This window comes from Pieris napi, chromosome 11 (assembly GCF_905475465.1).
Source record: "Pieris napi chromosome 11, ilPieNapi1.2, whole genome shotgun sequence".
Taxonomy (NCBI): domain Eukaryota; kingdom Metazoa; phylum Arthropoda; class Insecta; order Lepidoptera; family Pieridae; genus Pieris; species Pieris napi.
The window spans coordinates 12910479-12923323 of NC_062244.1; the positions used below are offsets into that span (position 1 = coordinate 12910479).

The 12845-nt window shown below is 37.9% G+C and overlaps 1 protein-coding gene across 2 annotated transcripts in view; it reads left to right on the forward strand.

The window, feature by feature from the left end:
* LOC125053813 (integrin alpha-PS1) overlaps positions 1-12845 on the forward strand; it is a 38701-nt gene extending 25856 nt beyond the window's left edge. The window contains exons 2-17 of one of the 2 annotated variants that reach the window (XM_047655381.1): positions 5287-5414; positions 5924-5947; positions 7225-7342; positions 7415-7528; positions 8040-8251; positions 8399-8624; positions 8736-9132; positions 9230-9610; positions 9700-9895; positions 9976-10127; positions 10206-10453; positions 10534-10636; positions 10741-10876; positions 11039-11313; positions 11379-11603; positions 11683-12845. In XM_047655381.1, coding sequence (XP_047511337.1) covers positions 5287-5414; positions 5924-5947; positions 7225-7342; positions 7415-7528; positions 8040-8251; positions 8399-8624; positions 8736-9132; positions 9230-9610; positions 9700-9895; positions 9976-10127; positions 10206-10453; positions 10534-10636; positions 10741-10876; positions 11039-11313; positions 11379-11603; positions 11683-11919 — 3172 coding nt within the window. In that variant the 3' untranslated portion in view covers positions 11920-12845. The remainder of the gene's footprint in view (positions 1-5286; positions 5415-5923; positions 5948-7224; positions 7343-7414; positions 7529-8039; positions 8252-8398; positions 8625-8735; positions 9133-9229; positions 9611-9699; positions 9896-9975; positions 10128-10205; positions 10454-10533; positions 10637-10740; positions 10877-11038; positions 11314-11378; positions 11604-11682) is intronic. The other variant, XM_047655382.1, reaches the window with a different exon arrangement.

A 12845-nucleotide genomic window follows, 5' to 3' on the forward strand; every position in this document is an offset into this window, starting at 1 on the left:
TTATTATCATTACTGCAAAGGAAATCATTAATGACTTGTACGTTATCTAAGTAAGTAAGGAATAATATCGATTTTTTTTATATTAACCCTAGAAGGGTATATAATAGTAGCTGGTGTTTCGGTCAAAATAGTTAGTATTGCAAAAATATAAACGTTAATCAGTGCAAGCTAAATGGGAGATTAATGTACATTTAGTTTGTATATTGTATAAATAGAAATATCCTGTATGTAAAGAAAGCGAGTTGTCTAATACCAATATGTTAGCGGGTGGCAGTGCAACATGGGCGAGTCACGAGCAGCAACTATCTCGCTAATGAGAGATCGCGCCAGATAACTTGGCCAGTGTGCTTCACTGTTATAGGATGCACGCGAAACTAACATGAAATCAATAGGAAAAGACTGTCCACTAATTTTAAAGCAAAAAACAAAAGTTTTTAGTTATTTGTAACATACTACAATCGGAATCGGAATAAAATAAATTAAATCTTCAAATTTCACATCGCCAGTTGAGGAGTAACAAAAAAAAGCTCCCTTGTATTGTGATTAGTTATTGTTGGATTTTTCTGTATGACAATGTTCTTAGGAAACGAAGTACCTACAAGTCACGACCAAGCATTTGCTTAAAGTAATTATGGGCAGAGTTAATTGAGAGGTTTCATGCCCAAGTTGTTTGTTGAACAGGGAAAGTCATGCTTTATGATTAGAAAGCCTTAGAATTTGACGCGTCATTGAATATAACCTACTTGTAATACGTTTCGTGTGCTTATGAACATACATATCTGAATAGCAACTATGTAAAACAATACAACAATTCTATTGGACCTGTCTGAAATATTAAATTAAAAGATAAATCGCCGAAATTTTACACATAAAATAAGGATAACGCGACCACACATAATATTATGTAAAAAGACTTCGACCATCATTTTCAGGATCCCGACTAACATGTTATAACTTATTAAAATTTAAAGGTTGAGAAAAAACACAAAAATCTCAATAATATTATAGTTAAAATAAATTCGAGATATTATTTTACTCTTCTGATATGATGACATAAGTCTACGATTGGGGATATAATATGACTATTGGAAATTCGAATCGATGCACCACACACGAAGGCCGATCCATTGGGCACTAAGGTATGCCAATTGAAAATTCTCTTCCCAAATTATAATGCAATACAAGTTTAATTAAATGTTTAAGGCTAACAGAGGCATCTTCATTACCGACTGGCTGTGCAGCATTTCAGCATTTAAAATTTAAATCTTAAAATTAATTAATTAAAATGCCGATTCTTCTTTACTTCTTGTGTAATGTTTTAGTAACATAAGTGTGAATCTACGTCTACGGCTCTAAATGTGTTGGAGAAATAAGTCGTAAAAACTGTTGCTTTAGAATATGCTGTTAATAATAACTCAATACATTTATTAAATGTAATTGTTCATAAATATTATGTATAAAGCAATTACAGTGGTACTTGTATTTCACTGTAAATATTATTGGTATAATTGAAGGTTGTAAATTACGTTCATTCATCTTGGAATATGGCTCGCGGGCAAAATTCTGGAAGCTGTCAGTTCGGTCCTTTAGTGGCTTCGGCAATAAAGTTTGGACAATGGAGTGTACCGCTGTTTGCGGTGGACCACCGACGGCGTTTGTTATTTGTCACTTTTTATTCAAAGCGTGCGAGTGGCTAGAACATATTTTTTAATAAGTGGCCAAACAGCTAACTCTGCCAGTTACCGGCGTAAGCTAATCATTTTGCTCTTATCATATGTATGTAGTTGTAGTTGTGTAATGTAGTTGCCATAATGAAGTAGATGCCAATCGTTAACAATGTAGGGGTTGAATGGCATTTTTATGGGAATTTATCGCTAAGTGAGGAACTAGGCGCAGCCAGGGAAACGTGATGCCACAGCAAGTAGGAGCGGTCTTTGACGTGAAACGATGTTTACCTTTCAATACTTAATAGAAAGATAGAGTTCCCTTTCGTTAGTTGTACTGTTATTTCTATATCCCTTTGCTTTATCGGGAATTGTAGGCGCTAAGTGTTTATGAGGGCTCACCATGTGGGCACGAAGCACGAATGCTATAATGAACCCTTTGTTTCTTTCGTTAATTGGATATGGGGGTTTGCCCGATGCTTCAATTTGCACTTTGGAAATTGACGTCAACGCGGCCCACGTCCACAAAAGCGATATCCGACATTTGTTTAATCTAAAATTTAGGCCGTTCGCTTTCTCGGGCGCTTTAAAATGTTTAGATAGGTGATGTCGCAACTTGTAACATCGATAAAACAATGAGGACTTAATTGTATCTCCGTGCTTTTCCCTATCCCGAAGGTTCAATGACCCCGTGTGGGTGTTATGCTATTTATTCACTACACGAAGATCAAGAACAATAGTGGAATGATAACGTTAATTCGGTCATATCTTTGTGTGCGATTCAGTGAGTATGTCTTTGGTATTACGAGTTCCAGGTGTAGGTATATATAGTTGTGGTAGTGTGGGATTTAGACAAATACTAGACAAGCTTTTTTCATTCACTAGTTTTCTCCATAACTCGTTTACTAAATTTCAACATAGAATACTAGAGAATTTTCATCTGGAATGTGTCTTTATTAAAGTTTGCTAGTCTACTTTTACTTAATCACTAGAATCCGTTTAACGGTACATATTATATAAATACGGTAATATAAATGCATGAATCTCGTGGATTGTGGACCAATGATAGGGTTCTCGGAGCATAACCAATGTTAAATTGAATGCGGGATGATGGAATGGGCAGAGTAATCGATTCGTCTGCGTCATGATGGATAGTGTTGTGTTACAAAACGAAACAATGAACGTTGACAATTGGACTTTCTCTTCTAAATCGTTTTGTTGGCGTTGTGATTACGGGAAACCATTAATTGACGATGACAGAGATTTTGCAGTACAAATTAATAATTAAATAAGCGATGTTCGTGCAATTATTCCAAGATGAAGTCGCGAACACCAGTTAGTATTACAAGATAAGTGAACGATCGACCCTAATACCAAATATGGGCTTCTTAATTTTAATTTATTTTGAATATATATTCTCAAGAAATCTCTTGTTATAGACCAGTGCAGATAGCCTTTAAAATAAATAAAAAGTGAAAAAAATTACAGTAGGATGAAACCCATTAGAAAAGCAGGGGAATATGATCAAAATGAAAGGAAAAATAAATTACGGTCGATCTGAGGTCGGGAAGGGGAAGAGGGGGGGAGTTTTAAGGGTAAAAACGGTTTATCTCGATTTCCGGCAAAACTACAAGTCCTATCGAAGAAAGTTAAATGGCAAAGTTGGAGGTAATAAAAAGATCTAAAACTTTTGTATCTACACATTTTTCACATAACCTCAAAATTTATGTGAAAATTTCAAAAAACCAAGTTTTTGGTTTTTTATTTTTATCTTTAACAAAAATTATTTTTTTTTAACGAAATTTGGTGAAAACTTACCTTTCTATGTCCCAAATACACTGTAATTTATTTGATTAAAAATATTTATTTGTTCACCTTATTTTGAATTAATATCGAAAAAACACCCTAATTTTCAATCGAAAATTCTGACGTCAAAATTTCAGCTTTTTTAAAAAAATTGGTGTGCTTTCAGTTTGTTGAAATCTCTACTTTCCTATGGTAAAAAAATATATATATACTACCATAGTAAATCTTCTCAGAAAACGCAAAAAATCGTATGCAGTAACGCCCAGACCTGTCATCCCCTTCCCTACTTCTCTATGAATCTTCTTTAAATTATAATCAGATGCCTATTTATTACTATTTTAAGATAATTTATATATACCTGAGTGACTTAAAAAAAAAATTAGCCTTTAGATGGGCAAAAATTTTCGTATTTCATAGAGAAGTAAGGAAGGGGATGACAGGTCTGGGCGTTACTGTATACGATTTTTTGCGTTTTCTGAGAAGATTTACTATGGTAATATATATATATATTTTTTACCATAGGAAAGTAGAGATTTCAACGAACTGAAAGCACACCAACTTTTTGAAAAAAGCTGAAAATAAATATTTTTAATCAAATAAATTACAGTGTATTTGGGACATAGAAAGGTAAGTTTTCACCAAATTTCGTTAAAAAAAAATAATTTTTGTTAAAGATAAAAATAAAAAACCAAAAACTTGGTTTTTTGAAATTTTCACATAAATTTTGAGGTTATGTGAAAAATGTGTGAATACAAAAGTTTTAGATCTTTTTATTACCTCCAACTTTGCCATTTAATTTTCTTCGATAGGACTTGTAGTTTTGCCGGAAATCGAGATAAACCGTTTTTTACCCTTAAAACTCCCCCCCTACCCCTTCCCGACCTCAGATCGACCGTAATTTATTTTTCCTTTCATTTTGATCATATTCCCCAGCTTTTCTAATGGGTTTCATCCTACTGTAATTTTTTTAGGTTTCAAAAATTATCGGCACTGGTCTATTAATGTAACGACGAACTAGGTAATAAGCCTACTTATTTATCACCTCGTAAACATCCATTTAAAGTGTAACCGAATCCTGTATAATTAATTACTAAATTGTAAATCAGCTTAATTGATACGTTTTAAGTTAATTAAATGCGAGTTATACGTAATCAGTTGCTTGTAAAGGTTAAAGACACTTTATGATGAAAAAAATTAAATAATATTTGATTTAGTAGGTATATCTCGATATATATATATATATATAATTCTCGTGTCACAATGTTCGTTCCCATACTCCTCCGAAACGGCTTGACCGATTCTTATGAAATTTTTTATGCATATTCAGTAAGCCTGAGTACCGGCTTCTTTTTTCAAACCCCTAAGTGATAAGGGGTGTCCACACCAAATTTTTTTTAAAGCAATTTTTTTTTTGTTTTTATATTTTTATTATACAGCATACAAAAATACATACACTCCTTATTTTTCACCCTTCTACGATCAACCCCTGTTTTTTTATTTGTTAATTAAAATCTTATGACTTGAACTTTGAGGTTTATATAGAGAAAAAAATCACTGAAAAAGCTAAAAAGTTTTCATTCCAGAAAACCGAACAGTCTCTGGGGTAGATAGCAAAATGTTTCATTTTGGTATGTACTAAAAGTAAAATCACATTGGCGGTGGCAGCTAGTATTTTTATAAAAATAAAAGATGTTGTAGCCTAAATGTTGGTAACTTTAAACCTCAGAAAAGCCTTTTAGGTCCGTATATATGTTAATCACATTGGTCACAAATACATTTAAAATCGTTTTATTCAATGTGCCTTCTACTGTTTCAGGCTCCTAGTTGGTGCACCTCTGGGCCAGAATCTCCAGCCGAACACGACAAAATCGGGTGCGTTGTGGAAATGTCGGCTGTCTACGGCACTGCGCGACTGTGAACAAATCGTCACGGATGGAAAAAGAAGTGAGTAGCGACTGGCCGTTAATTAGACAAAAAAATTACATCGAAATTATTCACAGTGTATAAAACCTTAATATCAACAACAACAGTGCTAGCAGACATTTTGTATGTCATACTCTCCAAAGTATAGTATATATCGTTACACCAAGAATGCCTTAGAGGTCACCTAACGTTTCTATAACCATGTTTTAACTTAGTGAATGAGTAGCCACAAAAATACTAGTAGATTGTATCTATTGTGTAATATACGCCTTAAAGCAATGTACATGACATCATTACCATCAGGTTATAGGTATTAGTTCACATTTAACTAGTGTAGTTTACGCTTACAAAGCCAGTAGATAACGTAGACACATTTAGTGAATCTAGTTCACACATTTTGTCACTATGTAGAATTAAATCTTATAGAGATTATAATTTCACATATCGTAAGCCTGTCTAATGTGAGTAACTGTAAGTTGTCGACATATTTTAACTAAATTGTTGTCTTTTGTCGGTGGTGCCCCAAACAGCGAAGTACGGCAAGATAAATACCAGTAAGTGAGCTGTGGTCTCAATCTCCATAAATCCTTGACTAATACCGACTAATCGCTGTTCCATATTACTAATCGTTAATTACCGCTCTGTTGACTTTAAGCGCATGTTAAACTAACTTTCTTCATTTAATTTGCACCTTTACTTGGGAGTTATTTCTTTAGAATATTGAAAATCCTAGAAATAACACCTAAATTGCATACGATGACTCAGCACTATAATAGCTTGCAACGCACCCACTCACTACGCTTGCTAGAGCACTTAATGTAATGAAAATTGTAGTTATTAATAATGTATTTATTCAAATATCCAAGTTAAGTAAGAAACTGCTTGGCTATAATGATTTAAACATCAGTAATTTTAGCAAATAGCTAGAAAAAAGTAAAACGCCAGCTCAAATCAAGACGCACAAAGAGTGTTTGTGGCCTAATTGCTAGGAGAGGTACATAATGACAAAATAACAACTACGGAGGTGATTGGTTTAATTAAGAATTTAACCCATAAATCAAAGGTCTTGGAATTAAACTGCACTGCAACCAATCGCAAAACCACTTTATTTCTGGTAGAAATCGTCTAACAAATCATAGAACCTCTAGGCCGATTAAACTAATAAGCGATAACCTTCGAATTAAACATTGGTGTTTTTGGTGAATTAACGAATCGGCCATTCGAGTATCGCTCAAAATTAACAGTAGATCTTGATTAATTAACCCGAGACCACACGATTTGCGTAGACCACGCCGTATCTCCATGAAATTCGTTACAGGTTCCGGTGTACACTTTACGTCTCGTGGAATGTCAAAAGTGCATGTTTAGTGTTTGCTGAAGAGAAATGTTAGTTGATCACATTCGCACGTTATCTGTGCAACTTGACACAACACTTATTTTGCAAAGGTTTTGTTTTTGCCACGATGTCTATAGACATTGCTATAGCATACACGCCTGGTTGCAATGCTTTGCATTTGCCAAGGAATCTTGGTCTATCATTGGGATATTTAAGCCATCTCTCTGAAGTGAAAGCAATATTTTCCACGACGTTATTGCTTTAGCTTCTTTACTTTAAGAATATAGTTTTAATGTGTTATATTAATATGTTTGGGTTGAATTTTGTTTCCGGCCTCGTCGCAGTTTTTTCTAATGATATGAAAATTTAATTATTTATTTTTTAAATGACTAATCTATCTAAGCTTTAATTTGTTGAAATTAGGTGATGTGAATGCATTATGCTTTATATCCGATCACAATGGTGCAATATTTAATAATCATCACCTTTGTATAGCTTTGGACTCCTATCATCTGTCCGGCCCGCATCCCGATGAAATCAAAGACGGTCAGTGGCTGGGAGTGTCGGTTCGCAGTCAAGGCCCTGGGAAGAAAGCTGTAGTTTGTGCACATAGGTAAGCATTATTTAACTTAAATTTTTTTGCTACTTTATATTGTATTTACTACTAACGAGTGATTTATTATAGATACATCAGAAAGTCGGGGGAATCTCAGTTTGGGCAAGGTCTGTGCTACACTCTGGGTAACGACCTTCAATTAGTGGATGTATGGGAGCCGTGTCGAGGTCGATCCGTGCAAAGGTATAATTTAATTCTTGTTATGATATCATTACTTTTTATGACGGAGTTGTGCGTGAAGCTGGTTTTACCTTATTGTATATGAAAATAAATTGAGCGTAATTCGTTATGATGACCAAATAATTCGTTAGTTAGAAATTAACGTCCGCTGTTTAAAATATGTCAACTGATTAATTCTACTACTATGTATTTAAATTTTCTGACTTCGCTATCGTACATGCATCTATGGCTGGGTTACCTTGACCTTTGGGTCCTTCAGCGAAACAATAATGGTTTAGAAACCTCAGAAGAGGCCGACACTACCTTGCCTAAACATAAACATGTTCGATTGAGGTTTAAACATAAATTCATAAATAGACTCAGAAATGTGTCTGCTCATTTCTTCACATAGGATTACAGTAACGCACAATTTTAACCCAGTATTCAACAGATTAAGACGGAAAATAAAGAGAGCAGGACAAAGTACCTACTTCTGTACGTATATAATACAATGGAATGTTCTCTAATATTTCAGAGAGCACGAAGAGTTTGGGTTTTGTCAAGTTGGAACCAGTAGTTCTCTGCTGGAAGACGACACTTTAGTTTTGGGCAGTCCTGGTCCGTACACTTGGCGAGGAACGATATTCACCCAGGACACCAACGATGATCTAATAGAACGAGATCATGTGGTCTACATGGGCCCCGTGGAAGATGGCTACAGTCCCGTCGAAAAATATAGCTATTTAGGTAAGTGCCGTACCAAAACCATTATTCGAAAGGTTTTTGTATAGTGAGATCTTTAGATGAACCACCGTTTTCTTTGATTTGCCCCATTGGATTGTTTAAAGAATCTTAAAGTAGCCACACCTTTGACGTACGAATGTAACATTGCAGGAATGTCCGTATCAGGCGCAAGTTTTTTTGGAGACAAGCCATCGTACGCTGCAGGGGCTCCTAGAGCCCACGGCACTGGCCAAGTTGTGGTTTTCAGTAAACGAGTTATTAACGACTGGGCAAGAACTGATGTAGATATTTTAAATTTCACCTTGTTGTTGAGTGGAGAACAGTTTGGGTCCAGTTTCGGTTATGAGGTTGCGGCAGCCGATGTCAATGGAGATGGGTACGTGATGTCTATCTACTTTTACGCAAAAGGGAGCCGTAATAGCTAAAACTTATTTAAATCTAAATTCAAATATAACGTTGTAACCAAGTGTTTTTTTTACTGTTTTAGCCTCCCAGACCTTTTAGTGGGTGCGCCTTTTTATTTCTCTCGCGACTCCGGCGGAGCCGTTTATCTATATCTCAATAAAAACCACAATCTACCCAAAGAATATTCTCTCAAACTAACGGGGAAAGAGGAATCTCAATTCGGAATAGCCATAGCCAATACGGGAGACCTAAACAAAGACGGGTGTGAAGATATAGCGATCGGAAGTCCTTACGAAGGGAACGGCGTCGTCTACATACACATGGGAGATCGGAAGACTGGGCTCAAACCGAAGGCGGATCAAGTGATTAAAGCCGAGTCGTTGCCAATAGTTATGAAGACATTTGGCTACTCCTTATCCGGTGGAACCGATCTCGATGCTAACGGATATCCCGATCTGTTGGTCGGCGCTTATGAAAATGTATGTACCTCGTTTCACTTAAATTTATATATGTAAGACCTAATGACTCTGTAACAGTACTAATGAAATACTAAAAGGGAGATTTCCATTTTTGCAGAGTAGCGTGGCGTTAATTCGCACGAAACCGATAATAGATATAAAGACATCGATTCGACCGTCGAATACAATAATTAATATCGACCCGACGACACAGGGTTGTGAAAGAGATCCCAATTCGAACTATACGTGCTTCCATTTCCAAGCGTGCTGCATAATTAAATCTCTAGTGAGATCGTCGCACAGCAACATTCACGAACTGAATTACGTCGTGGAAGCTGAAACCTTTCCCGGTGGAAGAAAGTATTCCAGGGTGTTCTTCGGTTCAGAGAAATCGAACATCATAAACCAAACTATACATTTGGGAAAAGACGAGGAGCTCTGTCGCGAGCATATCGTGTACCTCAAGAATAACACCAGAGATATACAGACCCCGATCAGAGTGAGTTTTTTGGTCACATGCCATTTTAAACCAGGCCTTCACAAATTGAAGAATAGCATTAACATTGATCGTACCGTGTACCTTTACAGTTTCAAGTGACGTACAAAATCGTCCACGTAGACCCTCAGTTCTCGAGCGGGGGCCGTCTGCCGGACATAGACGAGTACCCGGTGCTGAACGCCACGGCCACCACGGCCTTCAGCGCCAACTTCTTGAACGACTGCGGCCTCGACGCCGTCTGCGTGAGCGATTTGGTCGTGGAGCCCGTTCTGCGGCTGCCCAAGAGTGAGAATTTGAAGCAAATTTTTCATTTTAAGTTTTTAACGTAAAGCCAACTCGGAAGCAATGTTGATACATTTTTTCAGCCGAAGATGGAAAGGCGTACGCCCTGACCCTGGGCCAAGAGGAGGAGATCCACCTCTCCGTGTCCGTGGACAACTTGGCCGAGTCTGCTTACGAAGCGCAACTCTTCGTGCAGCATCACGCCAGTCTGCATTACATCGCCGCTAACATCAGTGTAAGATAAAGCAGAGTTAATCTTTCGATACCTTTCAAAGTGGATCGTTTCCCAGATTTATTTTTTGGTTCGTTCCAGGGCAAGCACATGATTTGCACGAGCGCGAACAAGACGATCGTCTCGTGCCTCCTCGAGAACCCTTTCAAGAAGCAAGCCGAGGGAGCGGCCATCACCATCCGCTTCGACGCCAGAGCCTTGGAGGACAACGAGCCCTCCGTGGTGTTCTCGATCTGGGCGAACTCCACGTCCAGAGAGCTCCACCCCGGGAAGAGACCGGTTCGCGTCGAGGCGCTGGTTATTAAGAACGCCGAGTTGCTCATTAAAGGGTACGTTTTCTAATTGTTTACAGATTTCAGATCTCTCTACGTATATATATACACTGAGCTGTAACATAAAAATATTCCAGAGCTGCGCGGCCCGAACAAGTGTTCTACGGAGGCGAAGTGAAGGGAGAATCTGCCATGACGTACTTCGACGATGTCGGCACCAGAGTCATTCATACATATCAGGTGATTGGCCTTTCTTGTTCTTTCAACTCCTTTCGGGGCACTTAGCCTTATCAGGTCACGTACAGAAACGACATTAAGCTCACTCGTTACTTAACTTATTCCAGGTCTTCAACGAAGGCCCGTGGCGCGTGTCCTCTCTGCAGGTGGTGATTTCGTGGCCCCACCAGGTGTCTTCGGAGAACGATCAGGGCAAGTGGCTGCTCTACCCTGAAGACGTGCCCACCGTAGACGGAGAAGGCGGTCAGTACTTCCGATCTCTTTTTTAGGTCCTTTCAATTCATAAAGTTGTTATCCAATTCTTTTTACTTATGATGCCATCGTCAAATATGGTGTTTTCGTCCGTGACCACTATTCAGCTTTAAACATATTCACATAACTTTAATTAGTTAATTCAAATTTCAGATCAAAGCAACGGGGAATGTTTTATTTCGGAAAGCGAAATTAATCCCCTCAAACTGACGACACGCCCCGGGACCTTCGAGCCCTATCTGGAGAATCTAGAAATGGATCCCTTCCTCAGTTCGGGCAAACTGAGCGTATCTTCTAGTGAAAAAGAGAATAACGCTACGCGCAAGAGAGGAGTGGAGAATAAGATCAGGAGGAAGAGAGACAGCGATATCGTGAAGGCCGAAGCGTACACGGACAAGGATGGCCTGAGGAAGCACGTCGTCAACATGGTATGACTCTTTCGGATAGCGACTGACGTGTTTTTACTCGTCCTCACGGCGCCGTTCTCTTACAGAATTGCCAGAAGAAGACGGCCAAATGCATCCAGTTCCAGTGCGTGATCTACCGCTTGGGACGGATGCAGGCCACCACCATCACGGTGAAGGCTCGGCTGTGGAACTCCACGCTCGTGGAGGACTACCCTCGGGTCAGCCACGTCAACATCGCCTCCGCGGCCTTCATCCACATTCCCGAACATTACAACATCCACCAGAGCGACCACCGCGACGACACCGCCACGGTAACCTCCCATCCTTTTGCCGCACTTTCGCCCTCTAGCTTTACACGCACGCTCTAACTCTTGACGTTGACGTCGGCAGGTGGAGACGGTGGCGTATCCGGATCTGAAGATAAGCGAGCCCTCGGAGGTGCCTCTGTGGGTGATAATAGTGTCGATAATCGTGGGTCTCGTGGTGCTGGTGCTCCTCATCATAGCCCTCTGGAAGCTGGGCTTCTTCAAGAGAAGCAGACCGGATCCGACCCTGTCCGGGAACCTGGAGAAGAACAATCACGAGTCTAGTCCCTTCATCGGCCGCGACCGCAACGGCGTTCGATAGCTTTGGCGGTCGGGGCTCGTTTCGGGCGAAGGCTTTTTAGTTAATGTCAACGACTGTGATGCTCCGTCGAGGAATTAAAATATTATGTATGTGTGTGTGTATGAGACGGAAGTAGATTATTGTTACGCCCTTATGAAAGGTATAACTGTTGTTTTTATTGCATTTTTAGGGTAATTGAGATTTTAAAGGGTTTTATAAATTGATATTTTTAAAGAAGGTCATGTTAATATTCGTCTTTTAAATTATATCGAATGCTAGATCGGTATCTAAAATCGTATCAGACAGATACGACAATTAATTCACTGATTTTAATATGTTTTTAAATTCCGGCTTCGGTTACAGATTACTTTAAAAATATTATTTTATAAAAAATTGTTTTTGTAAATACTTGCCTTATTATTTATATTTAAGCGAAGGAGTCGACTAGATTTTTGCTAGTCACGTAAAATAGGCGTAAAACCTGTTGTTATTTTACTTATAAACGTATGTTTAGCGAAAGGGACACTTAAATTTGCTACTTATAATTTTCCAAAAATAAAATATTATTTTATATACCTGTATATATTGAATTATAATTGATATACAAAATAATTATGAATGATTACGATGGCTTGTCGCGTGTAAATACTTCCCTTATCTTTTATTGAATCAATATAATTTATGCAAATTATGTAAATGACGGGATATTTCACTGACATTTTATTGCTATGATTAAATTATTTTAGCATTAGTTCATAAGTGTATATAGAACGTAGTATTTATACTTAAATTTTGTACTAAAACTTGTTGATTATACTTCGCAACGACGGTCCTCGTGTACTTATTAATATTAGGTAAATATCAGGTCTTAAAGTAGTGGTTGTGAATATATTTTGTCAAAATAATGCTTAGACACGACTTATGAAATAAACAAATGGTGCCATTTA